We start from the raw sequence: 15,134 nt of genomic DNA, 5'->3' as shown, positions 1-15,134 counted from the left end.
TATGTAGATGTAGGTATGTAGCAATATATAATATGTACTTACATACTAAGTATGTTACGCAAATTTTCCTATACAATATTAAGTACCGTAATTATTGTACTAAAACACCAGCGCTATACACGCAAGCACGCATGCCTGCTGATGATTGTACTGATTATTTTAGGCCACTGAATAAATTAACAATTCAAGGGTAATGTTAGAATTAAAATGATTGGGTGTTCTTTTCGCAATGTTTATATTATTGAGGTTAAGTTCATGGGTAGAGTTGAAGTTGAATGGACAGATATTTATCTATTTCTTATTAAGTACTTACTGTAAAATTTTATTGAAGTCACTTAAAATGTTTGTAAAAGCTGTTTGTAGGTATTCCTAGTTAAAAAGAAAAACTGGACAACATGGGACACTGAAATTATGTCTAGTAATTATTTTTATATTGGTAGGTACGTGTATTTAGTCGCTAACAGTTTCTTAGGTCTTTTTTAGACTGAACTAGGTAGGTACTAAACAATACGACAACATTAGTGCCTTATACTTCGTGCTTTATTTGATTAGTACAAAAAGCTGGAGTTATTATTCGTCCTAATATTTAAAAAGGCATAAATAATACAAATAAATACTGATCAGCAAAGAGTATTTTATTTACAACTGTTTAATTAAGTTCATTATATTTAGTTACACATACATAAATATCCCAATCATCAGTCATTCATCACGATTACACGAATATTACAGCTAGGTCGTTCAGTAATGGAGGCCATGGTGTCCATGCGCCAAGGGGGCAATGGCGAGGTGTGCGACGGGGGCGGCGTGGACCACGGGGGCGTGGACCACTGGGGCTGGGTGGTAGCCGGCGGTCTTGTGGACCACTGCGTTGAAACTGTGGATAAAAAAATTAGATGATAACCTGGCTCCAAGAATGAAAGAATTTACCTGGTGGACTTTGGCCGTGACTAGCAACCATCCTACCGGCAAAGCCGTATCTCCAAACAATTTAGTGTTCCGGTACGATGCCGTGTAATGTGTGTACAGATAAGAGGTATTGGGTTTAATAACACTGCCATACCTCTTGCAAGTTAACCAGCTTCCATATTAGACTACACCATCACTTACCACAAGGTGAGATCGCAGTCAAGGGCTAACTTGTAATAGATTTATAAAAAGGTACTGAAAAGTTAGTATAAAGATTAGTGTCAAATAATGCTACCGACTAGATAGCTTAAATTGAAAGGGAAAGCGCGCTAATCTGAAAGGGTCTGAAGTGCCATTAGAGTACAGTACAACCACCATGCTTACGGTACGGTCGATGTCTCCCATAAAATCAGAGTCAATTTAGGAACTATTTTTCAAATTTCTACGAATCTAATCTAAACCTTTATTTAAAACTCCACACCGCATATTTAAAGGAAAGCCACTATCCTAAAGGATTTTTTGCCTCCTGTTATAAATAGATTGGGATGCCCAGGAGTGGACTCGTGGACTTGATGGTATTAGAAATTGCAGAATTACATACAAAGATTTAAAACATGACAGTAGAACAAGCGAATTAATCTTCGTTATTACTATTAGACAAAATGGTGCATGGACAGTTAGGGAACTTCTAATAAAACATCGAGACCTCGACAAATGACAAAAATCGTCAAATGTTAGTACATTTGACGCAGGTAGCCCTAAAGTAGCCCTATTTTTCTATGATTTCACGTCACCATAGCCTAATATTTTAACACATTATTATCGATTCAGGATCAAACCAAGAGTTCCCTCACTCTAGTTTACTCTGGTGTAAGCTTACCCATGGTGGTCATCGGCGGTGTATTCTACTTTGCGGACGGAACCGTCAGGCTCGACGAGGGAGTAGCTTCCATGTACGGCGCCACCGTCGCGGCTCTCGTGCTGGGACTTGTGGTCGCCGGTGTGGGGGTCGGCTACGGAGTACGCGAAGTCGTATTTAGGGTGAGACTGAAACAAAGAATAATTGAATGAATTAATGCACAAAATTATTACAGAAAAAGAAATAGAAAGAAAATTAACAAAAATAAGGTACAATTTCGTGGCCTTATCGCTCCCTAGCAATCCCTTCCAGGCAACCTAATCATGCAGGTACGTAATTGTTATGTTGAATATTGATACTTGCTAGATCATGTCCATCTGTCGGTTTCTCTGCGTCGGAGGGTCTGACCCATTTTCCATTAATCACGTAATGATAAGAGTTCTCTTGGGATAATAATGCGATGGGTTCCCAGATCCATCCGCATGTCATCATGATCATGTCCATAGACCGCATAATTTTCGCATGAGTATACCCCAGTGGTCCACTTGTTAGCATACGGGGAATAAGGCTATTCATATCCTAAAATTGCTTGAAACCTTGGCCTTGCGTCATACTCACGTGGGCATAAGCGATAGGGGCAGCGTGCACCACGGGAGCGGCGTGTACGATGGGAGCAGCGTGGACTACAGGAGCGTGGACAGCGTGGACGGCGTGGACGAAGGGAGCCGCGGCGTAGTGCACGGGGGTGTCGTGACGCACGATGCTCTGCGAAGACACTGCAGATGCGTGGTGGTAGGGCAAGAGGCCAGCGTTGGCGGCGGCCAACACAGCGCTGAGGGCGACGATCTGAACAAAAAAAAATTGTTTTTGGAACCGGAATCAAAAAGTCCTATTTTTTAACGGAACATAATAATATACATGATGATATTTTAATCTCTATACTACTAAAAAAAATGTTAAGTACGTAAGTATAATTGTTTGTAATCAAGAAATTTCGCAAAAATATTGAATCGATTTTAATAATTTTTTTCAGCATTAGAAAGCTTACAGTAGTAACCATATGCTATAAATGACCGCTACGCAACGCGGGATGAAGTTGCGGGCAAAATCTATTCTTTGATAATGTTAAAAAATCAAATGAAAATAATATGCGACACAAAGTTAGATAAAAGTAAAAAGGTTACGTTTAGTTGTCACTTAAAAAAGTTTTGATATAGAAAATGAATGAAAATGAAAAAGAAATGAATGTTCTGTAAAGTTGTACGAAAGCTCAATATCAAAAGCTGACTTACTTTTGAGAACATTTTGCTGTTGTTAATCAGAGCAGGTGACTGATACCATTATCGGGTTCGGCTGGACTTTTATATGAAAAGCAAAAGACATAGTCCTGCAAGTGGTGGGGCTTGCGGTCACTTTAGTTCCGTAACTTTGACATAGCGAGGTCGTTCGTAGCGCCTTCTGTAATCACCTACTCCCTCACTTTGTCGCCTGCGCCCTGCGGACATTATCTACGTCAATGTTGCGTTACACACTAATTGAATGGACTTTTATGCTATCGCTGTAATTACGGTCAAGTAAACGCTTTATCTCTAAATTAAATGAAAATCAATTTCGAAATTATTTAAATGCATTAGTTAATTCAGACCAGCTGATTATACTGGGTAGGTAATTATCAAATAAAATACTTGTTAAAACAAAACTTTTAAATGTTTTGTAAATATAATGTTGTTTAATTAACTTAATGACTTATACTTGAATTTAGTATTTATTATTCTTTAGTAAATAAAGAATTGTCAATTAAAGCGATAGAACTTTTCTCTATGAAAGAAGATCCTGCCTGGCCTGGCCTTATACCTGTACTTATTACCTGTATTATTTAGACCTGGATATTTTCTGTTTTCTACTTTACCGGCAATTTCGTATCTCTACAATTTTCATTATTCTTTATATTATTAGATAAGTTCTTTTCCAGATATTAGTTAGTTAATGGTTTATCCTAATCATGTTAATATTATAACGGCGAAAGTTTATGTGTGTGTGTGTATATATATTACACGCAAAAACTTCTGGACGGGTTTGGCTCAAATTTGGAATGGGGATACATGATACCTTGGATAAGCACATAATATGATACTTTTTATCCCGTAAAAATTCATGATTCCCGCGGTTTTTTTACATACATCCACGCGTAAGAAGTCACGGGCATCATCTAGTAATATTATAAATATTAAAGTTTAGATTTTGGTTACTAAATCACACTACAATAACTGAACTGATTTAGCTGAAATTCCGAATAGAGATAGCTTATATACCCAATTTATTCCGGAAAGAGTTTCCGCAGGATTTCCACAAACCTATATTCACGCGGACTAAGATGGGAGCATTATCTAGTTGAAATATATTATTAAGAACAGAAAAAGTATATACAATTCAAGTAGTTTAAAATATAGGTATAACTAGCTTGACTAACTACGTTAAATGTAATTTTATGAGTGCTAATAAATTTGACAGACTGCAATTAATATAATAATTTCGAGTTGAGAGCCGTTAAGTGGATAGATCGTATCAAAATAAGCGTAATATATAACATGCGTATAACGCGTTATTATTACATTTACCACACTTGAATATCTTGATACGGGGCCTTTTTATATGAGGGGCGGGGGTATTACGGCGGATATCACGAGTTGATAAAATTAATAAGCTCAAGTGATTAGCTCAAGTGTTCATAAACTTCAAACTAGTACGTGACTTTAAAAATGTTTAATTTAAGAAAGGATTTTTTGAAAATATGAAGTGTGTTACATAGGGAATGAAGATTTTTATGAAAATCCGTCATTTTCCAAGTTAGTAATTCATTTTGGGCTAAAAATGAAGAAATACGAATCTCTTATCGATTTTCTAGGATTCTTCTCGAGCGAAGCCGGGGTGGGTCAGCTAGTTAGCTTATAAAGAAACAACATTCACTCTTTGAAATATTACTAGAATATAGTAATGTAAGTAATTGCGAAATGGTGCGATCAAATGCCCTGTGACATCGACCACACAGCGGTCAAGTACTAGCATAACTTAACCGACACAATATTCGATTTCCCCACCTACCTATGTTCGTAATGTGATCGGGAGCAGATAAATTGAGCAATCAAGCAATTGATTGAATAAAGAACATTGTTTATTGGGACATACTTAAATGGGTCTCGTGCTGCGTAGGCCTGGTCTTTCAAATTGTTTCTAGCTCGCAGATGCAAGCTCGAGATAGGGCTAACCTAACAGTATCTTATGCCTAAACTGTTAAATTATAACATGGGTAGGTCAATATCCTATTGTCAACTAGGAGCAATACAGTAAACAGTGTTTACAAGTTTATTTTTCAAATTACTTTCTGACCTCTTAACTGTACTCCGTTTACATATTAGAAGCTTTCTTTATTAAAGTTATCTTCAAACTGTCTGAAGAATTATAAGTGAAAATGGGAATAAGAACATAATAAAATTATAAGTAGGTACTCTATAATATAGGTACCTACACCGTAAAGGAAAAGTGAGTTCTCCTGACAAAGATATTTTAATATTTATTATCGCAATTATACTTACGAAGGACAAGGATAAAGTCAATTTCTGTTTTCATTTTCAACAAGGAGTAAAATTCCTCAGCCTCGCTCCGGGAATACCTCTAGGGAGGTCTACTCGGAGCGAGCTTGGATGAGTGGAATGACGACTTTGATAGGAAGGAACACCGCACGTGCAATAGATGGAAACGTTTAAGTGCGGAAACCTGCCCAGAAAGAGGCATGCAAGAAAGAAAGGAAATACGTATTCATATATTATAGGTACGGTGGTCTAAGAAAAAATTGCAATGCCGAAGTGTTCAGGCACGTTTTCATGAACACAATGACATTGGGAACGTTCAATATCCTCTAATAGGTTTCATGATTTGCGGATATTCGAAATAGAAGGTACTTACATTATTCTTACCAAGAATGGAACGCGCACGATTTGATTGATTAATAGTAAGTGATTATTCGCGAGAATTTGTCGAAAATGATCGTTAACATTGTCTGCGTCCGCCGCCCAGGTCCGGTAGTTCATTAGGCCTGACGCGAACGTGATTCGATAACATTCATCGTCACGGAAGCAGTAAACCCTTTTCAGCTTAACATAGAGACGGTTCACACCGTGTAGATACGATACCCAATAACACAAAAATGATTCTTTGATTAAATAAATAATTAGTATTTTCAGTTCCTATTTAAAAGTGAACTTGAAAATATTAAGGTTTTGCTAGGTAGTCACTTATAAGCTTCGGCAGCCTCAGAAAGAACATTAAACCGTCGGTCCTGCGCCTGAGCTCTCTCTGATCGTGTTGCATTTCTGTCCCATCGGGCTATGAGAGTGAGGAAATTGAGGTATATGGCTTCTCCGATGGAAATTAGGACGGGAGGACATGATTGGTGAGGATAAGCTCTGAGTAATTAGATATAAATTATAACACATAAATAATGATCATAATGCAGGTTTTCTTTGTGTAGGAGTGTGGTTGTTTCTCAGTAGGCTATGCATTCTGATTATTTGTAAAAAGTTGCAGAACTCAATTTAGCAGTGCAGTGTTGTTGAGATCTAATAATTAATCTTTCTATTGTCGTGTAAACAAGTCTCAGCAAAAACTGATACTGACAATTCTTTATGTGGAATAGAATTGGTTGAAAGAATAAGTAGGTATAGACCGCGGTTCAGAGGTCGATCACCGTTAACTTTGACCTTGGGCGGGCTTTGCAAATACAATATCAATCAGTCATTCATTTTTGTTTCATACGTGCATTCGTTATTATCAGGGACACCAAATCAGTAATTTGTGCTTGCTGGTAAAACAAGTATAGTTCGCGACAGGTCGAGATGCCAATCGGGGATGAGGCGGGCCGTCCTCACCCCGATTAGCATCTCGACATGTCGCGTACTATATCTTCACTACACGTAATTTCATTACTGAAAACGTGCTTATGAACAATAATAATTACTCATCCTCTATTTTGTCTGTGACGAATGCATGCTGCAGTCTGTAGTGTCTTTTACAGTTCTTTGTGTTACATACGAATGGGCGGTGGTTAACATCGCTCGAAGAGTGGTGGAGCTGGGCATCAGGGCACGTTGTTGCAGGGAGGACAGATACTGGGACCGAGAGCTACAGGAATAGCAATTGCGCACTGATCGCAGAAGCGTCGGCTGACCACTAAACGATGGTGCGACGATATCGAAAAGACTGTAGGAAAGGGGTGAGTCCAACTTACCAAGAGCAGCAGTAAAAGGCGTGCAAATGAATAGGCCTTAGTCCTGCAGCGGACTGCAACAGGCTATACATGATAATGATGATGATGTGTTACAAATCGTATATGACGTATTCAGTGTGTCACTATTCGTGGTACGTCTTTGTGTGTGTTCAGGCTTAGTACTGCCCCTTCGGCAATATATAATGTTAAAGACCCACTTTTAAAGTGTTACTTAAAGCAGTAGTACTTAATCCTGTCAAGTGTCAACGACACTAGGTCAGTGGTAGAAATGCGGCAGCTAGGTACCGATTATGACACAAAGTTGGTAGAACTGGTCAGTTATCTACAGGGCATGGGCGTAAATAGATGGAGAGAAATTTCAGGTAATTTTATAATCCTAATTTATTAATGCATTGCTGTGACACTGCGTGTTTAAGTTATGCAAACATCTAATTTATGTTTCGCGTAGTTATTCCTATGACAAGAAAAAGAGAAATTTGAAGGAGAATAAAATTGTATAAATTTTGAGAGCATCAATAGCTCAACGGTAAAAGAGCGGACTGAATTCCGAAAGGTCGGCGATTCAAATCCCACCCGTTGCACTTTTGTCGTACTTACCTCCTAGCACAAGCTTTACGTTTAGTTGGAGGGGAAAGGGGAATGTTAGTCATGGTTAACATGGTTAATATTCTTTAAAAAAAAACCGGCCAAGTGCGAGTCAGGCTCGCGCAATGTTTTATGATTCTAGGTCAACGGGAAGTACCCTGTAGGTTTCTTGACAGACAGACAGACAGACAGACAGACATACAACAAAGTGATCCTATAAGGGTTCCGTTTTTCCTTTTGAGGTACGGAACCCTAAAAATAAATAATAAACGGGATCAAGGAGAACAAAACTGTTTAAATAAAACTTTTTGTCTCTTTACTTGTTGTGTTGTAGTAATAAAAAATGTATACTTGGTACCTAAGCTCAGCACATTTCAAGTCTAATAACGAGTATGTTGCTGTAAAAGATTGTGTAGCCTATTACAACAGTAGATAGTGATAAGTAAGTATAATGTAATGGGTGAACCAAACCTCAGCTGTAAAAAGTGTTATAAATGCTAGTTATATTCAAATTTTTTTACTTATTTGACTGGACATACAATTTACTGAGGGTAAATAAGTAGTTTTATTTGTAGCCTTGAGCGTTGGCATACTTACATGGTTGATCGTTGATACAATATAAACCGCTGAGATATGGAAAGCCCTTTCGATGACGTCCACGTATATAAAGTAAAGTTTTACTAGGCGATAAAATAACGATTATTATTCATCTTCTAGATTTTTTGCTTCTTCTTTTTATTGAAAATGTTACAATAAAACTTAAAGCTAGCCTTGTCTAATTATTACTATCTTCTTGAGCTCATCATTGTTTTCTATTTAGGTATAATTTATTAGTGAAAGCCTATTCCGCATACATTATGCAAAATATATTAAGTACGAGATGATGCCCGCAACGCGTGGATTCAATTTTTTTAAATTAAAGAGTCAACAAAGATTAAAGAGTCTCTTTAATTTTCCTGGATAAAAAGTAGCCTATGGGCGTTTGTGCACTCATCCGTGACTTTACGGATCCGTAAAAAATACGAATTGAATGTACGTATTTGTATGACGGCCACTTCGAAGAATCACGGATAAAACCCGAATACGGATGAGTGCACAAACGCCCTAAATCCTTCCCCGGGATGTAAGCTAACTCTGTACCAAATTTCATGAAAATCGGTTTAAGTGTTGGGCCATGAAAAGCTAGCAGTCAGACAGACACACTTTCACATTTATAATATTAGTATGGATATGGATTTAGCGATGATACTGCCGGCAAATTTATAATTTCTATTTATGATGCAATCATATTAATTATAAATTCGCGCACACAATAGTTTAATATTTTATCTAAGACACTGACCAGTGTCTACGCATAGTTTAAAAAATAAACGACAAAACGAGATAGTGTCTTTAAAACATGATTTAGTAATCTGATATTTTAATATCTATCGACAGGATGTTAATTATTCCGTTGCATTACAGTCATAGATATAATATAATAATAGATACTATTTAAATAGTACGCTGGATATTCTGTGCCACACAAAATGACAGTTTTTAGCGTCGATTCAAAGCACCAAACTTTGTTGTACCTACTGGGAATCAAAATTGATACTTAGTGTCAAATGGTCGTCGTGTCTGTGTGAGACATTGTCTCATACCTAATATTTACTTGAAAGAATATTTGACGCTCACTGCTGGTACCAACGCCAAAGTAGCGTTATTCAAGTTTCTTCAAAATACATCATCAATCGCAGATCCAGTGTACACGTAAATAGTATATCAGTGATTATAGTACAAACTATTTCAATATCACATGATTAAGTCGAGCTAGAATCAAGTTTATGTGCAACATACTTTCCGATGTAAATAACAGCCTGGAATGCTTTCGTCAATGCTTGTTTCAGATTATCAATTAAATTGACTTTCGTAACGTGGAATACTTATGGACTGCGTATTATTTTTTGTTGAACGTTTCCTAATATGATTGTTTTGAGACATGAACAACTAAAGGACCTTTCACTAAGTAGCTAGTTATTATTAATATTGAGAAAGAACTTTCGAGTGTTTTATTTCACGCGTTGAACAATGCGACCTTGTAATCATAAAGATACTTGCTGTTTATGAGGACAGTAAACAAGTTTAATTTTGCATGTTTTATTTCGAATAATTTTAAGGTTCCGTAAAGCCTTCTTTTAGGTTTATCAATTGAAATATTTACAACGTTTTCTAAAATAATTTTGGATTTAGAACATGTCTTGATTAGGATTCACAAAATGTTAGTTAAAACAAAAAACAGACTTTAGAATGACTAGCCTTATTATACAACAGGTTTCACCAACGAACTAGTTGTTGTTCTTAATAGTTTTCGAAGATCCTTGTGAAAATAACTTATCAAACTGATAAACTTGTAGGTATGTAGGTATTTCATTATTTCAGACATACCTATTTACCATTATGTCTCTGTTTTGTGTTTCCAGATAGTAGAGACAATAAAAAATGTTTACAAAATATGTTTTTCAAGTTTTATGTTAAACTACTGTCACAAATTGTTTTAGTGTAGGTTTACGCTGGTCATAATGCATGGAAAAAACATATTTTAGACCAAGTTACATACAACTAAGCTGTGATAGCCTAGTGGTTCGGACATCCGCCTTCTAATCGGGGGTCGGTGGTTCCATAACGCGCCTCTAACTTTTCGGAGTTGTGTGCGTTTTACGTAGTTAAATATCACTTGCTTTAACAGTGAAGGAAAACATCGTGAGGAAACCTATGCCTACAGTTCGGCATAATGTTCTCAAAGGTGTGTGAAGTCTACCAATCTGCACATGGCCAGCGCGGCGTAGTAGACTAAGGTTAATACCCTTCTCACTCTGAGAGGAAACGTCTTGTCCTCTGTAGTGAGCCGGTGATGGGTTGATCATGATGACATACAAAAATCGCAAAAGATGCATTCCAGTGTCTATTGAAAATTTGAAGCTCGATTTAAAATTACTATCATGAGTTTAGTACCTGCCTACCTAATTGTTGTGTTGAAAGCGCCTACAGAACATTGACTGTGGGAATGCGATAGCCACTTCGCCAATTTATTTTTATGAGCCTATTATTGGTACCTACTTAGTTTATTAATTTTTAAGTAAACAATTGCACGTATGGTTACAAAATTTATTAATTAAAATAATTGAGTATCATTTGATCACAGCAGGGCAAGGGAACACGTTTCTTAGGTATCAGCTTAATGGTGGTGTTGAGCAGTGTAGACGTGATGGTTCGGTCCGGAGTTGTGTACCACTGCGTTGAAACTGAAAAGAAATAACATAATAATCAAAGTTTTAATTAGAAGCAAAATAGGAGAGTGTGGGGATATGCTTTTACGAGAAATGTCTCACACATACAACACTAGTTCATATAGCAAAGATTATGATGATTTATTGTTTCCTATTAGTCACATTTACTTAGGATCTTTTGAGACCAGCTAGTTTTGAGAAAGATTAAAAGAGGCATTTTATGAACTAATCATGCACGAAAAATGAAACCACTAAAAGAAAACGACCTACAAATGCAGTGTCTTCGAACCTCGTGCATTCATAATTGGAAACCTTTAGTGTATTTGCTATAAATAGACTCTAATTGAGTTTTGTTTATGTTTACATTTAATAAATCATCGAGATATCAAAACTTGTTCTACAACAGGTTTGCGGCAGACACCTGTTCACTGATATGCACTATGTTAAGCACAGAGGTCGAATGAGGTCATTATTCATGTGATACCGGAACGCAAGATTACCGGTTTAACTGCCATGTGACTTTATTAGCGACGTCATGTTACGCGTCTGTTACGTATATGAGAAGCTCTCTGAGAAAGCAACATTGAATACCTACGAGTCATGTCAACTGTGCGTTTTTACGCATTTTTTAAGCAAAATTATGAGAAAGTTTTTGCATCTTATTTGACGTTGTCTTCTCCGCTGTGTTTATATATGAAGACGGTGTGGCTCAGTCCTCCTCATTAATTATATCGAACTAGCTGATGCCTGCGACTTCATTCGCGTGGATTTAAGTTTTAAAAATTCCGTGGCAACCAATTTTCCGGGATAAAAAGTAGCCTACGTCACAACAGTCGTCAACATGCAAATAATCACGTCGATTCGTTGCTCCGTTGCGACGTGATTGACGGACAAATCAATAAACCAACAAACAAACACACTTTCGCATTTATAATATGGGTAGTGATGGGTAGCGATGATTCGGCGTAAACAAAGAAAAAAATTTACTGTGCTAGATAATGTCATGTCATGAATCAAAGAAAAGAAGAAATATTTTTTACCCATTGTGGTCGTCAGCGTGGTAGGAAACCTTCCTGTAAGTGCCATCGGGCTGCACAAGGGAGTATTCGCCTTTGACAACATCGCCGTCGCGGCTCTCATGCTGGGCCTTGTTGTCACCGGTGTGGGGATCCGACACGGAGTAAGCGTATTTGTACTGGGGGTAGGACTGCAAAAATAACAACTAATTAATAAATTATAATTTTATGTACCTACAAATAATTCATTTTATCTTTGTCTATTTGAATTTTGAACTGCGTTGATCAAATTGTGTTTATTTTTTTAACAAATAAAGCATACTTACGTAGGTATCTTTGGAAGCTCCGTATTGACCAGCATAACCACCGGCATATCCGCCAGCGTAGGGACCGGCGTAACCTCCTGCATGATGGCCGGCATAGCCTCCGGCAAGAGGACTTGCGTAGCCTCCTCCTAGTGCACCAGCGTATCCTCCTGCGAGAGGTCCAGCGATGCCTCCTCTGAGGTGACCAGCGAGGCCTCCTCCGAGGTGACCAGCGATGCCTCCTGCGAGGGGACCAGCGATGCCTCCGGCGATGCCTCCGGCGAGGGGACTGGCGTAGCCTCCTCCAAGATGACCACCATGCCCTCCTGCGTAGTTGCCAGCATAACCTCCAATACCACCGTGAGGAGAGGCGATAGATAAGGAATGAACGTTAGCGGTGGATGTGGCATGGACAAGAGGACCACGTGGCCGAGACAAGGCTGCACTAGCCAAGGGAGAACCGTAGCCAAGAGCTGATGCATGGCCGAGAGATGCACCGTGAGCTAGGCCGCCGCCGTACCCGCCGAGAGCACCAGCCTGTCCAAGAGCACCGTTGTAGCCAAGTGGAGACGCCCAAGGATCAGCACTTGCAAGTCCACCATGCGCTAGGGATGCACCATGACCTAATCCACCCAATGAAGCTCCATGACCTAATCCACCCAAAGCAGCTCCGTGCCCTAATCCACCGAGAAGAGGAGCCGCGCCGTGCAGTGATCCATGATTTAAACCGTTAAGTTGAGATCCGATTCCAAGACCTAAGTTTCCGGTGTGAGCTACTGCCAAAGCTGCAGCTAAGATGAGAACCTGAGAAAAACAAATGATGTGTTATTAATAATATTATAATTGATTTTTAAATTAAGATCATCAATATCGTAAACTATTTCTGGTGATTCTTTACTTACTTTGGAGAACATTTTGGTATTTGGATTGTACTCTGTGACTGACATGCCTTTGATAAGTAATCGTGGGTTTTATAAGAATCTTCATGGCAGGTCCGGTGGGGCGTCGAAACATCTCAATGAGTACATCCACGCGGTCGCAAGGTCACTGCGCTTTGTCTTAACCGTTCTCGTATTACAAACATCGAAAAAAAGAATAGTTACCTAACAATGATTCTCTGTGAACTGTGAATCTGCTCCACATTACTGGGTCAATGCAGAGCATGTTAACGCTAAACCACAATTATTTTATTTGTAAGCTTAATAGTATTTCCGAGAATGAGGAATATGTTTTTATTGCAGGTAGAGTTCACACATGCAAAGAATTTATGAACATAAAAGAAATAATATCTACCTCATAGCTGAAAACATATTATTCACATAGACTCAATTGTTCTTGGCATGTTACAAATACCTAGGTAACAAACGAATAAAATGAAAAAATGTGTCTATCTAGTTTTATTGCTATCATGGGTACTACCCATACCTACTTATCATAATATACTGACTAAAATAATTTGCTCCGTTAGTCTTCTAACTATCTACAACATTTTATTATTGTGATTGAGTGATTTAGGAAAGAAAATATTCTTTAAATTAATGTTTTATAAATTTTCTACTTTAGATAATTCTTGGGTTTGTTACTTTGTGTTACTATTTTTTGCTCACTCCTTAATAGGATTACTTTTAGCAATTTTATAATATATAAAGACAATATATACTATATATACTGCGATGAATAGCCTCATCTGGTGACAGAAGGGCTGGCTCATTTTTTGCGCAACGGATTGCCTGGATGTCCAACGTGGAAATGCAGGTAGTATTCTTGGCACCATTCCATGCGGGCATGATTTGTATATTAATTAGATAAGGCTAGCTTAAGGTTTTATTGTAATAATTTCTATTAAAAAAATTATAAATATTATAATTATATACATAGGAGTTGAATATCTTCTCGGCATTATTGCAATAATCTCTTTTGAGATATCTATTCCATAAAATAGTTGATGCGTGACGTTGGTGTTTCACCCGTGAAATTATTATTTTATCGGTAAAATATCGTTTAGTACAGCTAAAACAACATGGCTGAAGCAAAATATAAAAAAAAAATAAGCACAAAATTATATGTCATTAACAAATTATTTTATTTATAAAACAATGGTAAACATACTAACATACCTACATAATAATTAATTAATTAATGTGCTACATTTAAAATGGAATTAAGAAATGGATGTTCAGAAATGACCTTACTTGCATTGTTTAATATTTACGGAGATCTCATAGATAATAATCAGTTTTTTCGTTATGGAACATAAACTTGGAGTTAAACTCTTGTTAATTATTATCTTTGCTAATTAGCTGTTGGTCAAGTACATTTTGGCAGTTTTCCTACATCTATAAAATAGAATAAATCTTACTGTGAAGAGTAGAAAAGATCAAGTTGTACCGCATTAACTAGTTAGTTTAGTACCGCATTCGTTGTTATTGTATTATTTTTAGTCGAAATAAAAAATGTAACGTAAATGATAAAAAATAAAATATTTTACTAGCTTATAATAGCGATTTCGTCCGCGTGAATTTAGGTGTTTTAAAACCCCATGGGAAATCTTTTATTTTGCGGGATAAAAAGTATCTGTCACTCGACAGGTCTTTAACTGTACCCATGCAAAGAATCAAGTCGATTCGTTGCTCCGTTGCGACGTGATTGACGGACCAACCAATAAACAGATATGCTTTCGTATTTTGAATATGGGTAATGATTTGGTAAAAATATAGAATTTGATCCATCTATCTATAGATACAAAAGATAAACTGACTGACTGACATATCAACGTACAGTTTCAGTTTTTGCATGAGATTTTCAGAAAGTTAACTGGAACGAAGCCAGGGTGCTTCAGCTAGTACAACATAATTACCAGAGTAATTAATTGATTATGTATACGCCCATAAGGTTTCACGCACTTGG

At 37.3% G+C, this 15,134-nt stretch overlaps 3 protein-coding genes across 3 annotated transcripts in view; 1 reads left to right on the top strand and 2 right to left on the bottom strand.

The window, feature by feature from the left end:
• LOC117982522 (uncharacterized protein DDB_G0283697-like) overlaps window positions 1-3,273 on the bottom strand; it is a 34,097-nt gene extending 30,824 nt beyond the window's left edge. The window contains 5 exon segments of the mRNA XM_069498680.1: window positions 745-877; window positions 1,790-1,956; window positions 2,387-2,614; window positions 3,128-3,153; window positions 3,156-3,273. Of these exon segments, the coding sequence (XP_069354781.1) occupies window positions 745-877; window positions 1,790-1,956; window positions 2,387-2,614; window positions 3,128-3,153; window positions 3,156-3,273 (672 nt within the window).
• The window catches only part of LOC117982326 (cuticle protein 8-like), an 82,596-nt gene that overhangs the window by 55,873 nt on the left and 11,589 nt on the right, over window positions 1-15,134 (top strand). The window lies entirely within an intron of this gene.
• On the bottom strand, window positions 10,855-13,235 carry LOC117982514 (adult-specific cuticular protein ACP-22-like). The gene is made up of 4 exons (XM_034968869.2): window positions 13,130-13,235; window positions 12,249-13,031; window positions 11,947-12,113; window positions 10,855-10,921 (listed from the first exon to the last, which is right to left on the bottom strand). Exons 1-4 carry the CDS (start codon window positions 13,172-13,174, stop codon window positions 10,855-10,857), a joined length of 1,062 nt encoding a protein of 353 aa, XP_034824760.2. The 5' UTR covers window positions 13,175-13,235.

Source organism: Maniola hyperantus, chromosome 5 (genome assembly GCF_902806685.2).
Source record: "Maniola hyperantus chromosome 5, iAphHyp1.2, whole genome shotgun sequence".
Taxonomy (NCBI): Eukaryota; Metazoa; Arthropoda; class Insecta; order Lepidoptera; family Nymphalidae; genus Maniola; species Maniola hyperantus.
The sequence above is the reverse complement of the archived record's forward strand: the minus strand, read 5'-3'. Positions and strand labels throughout refer to the sequence as shown.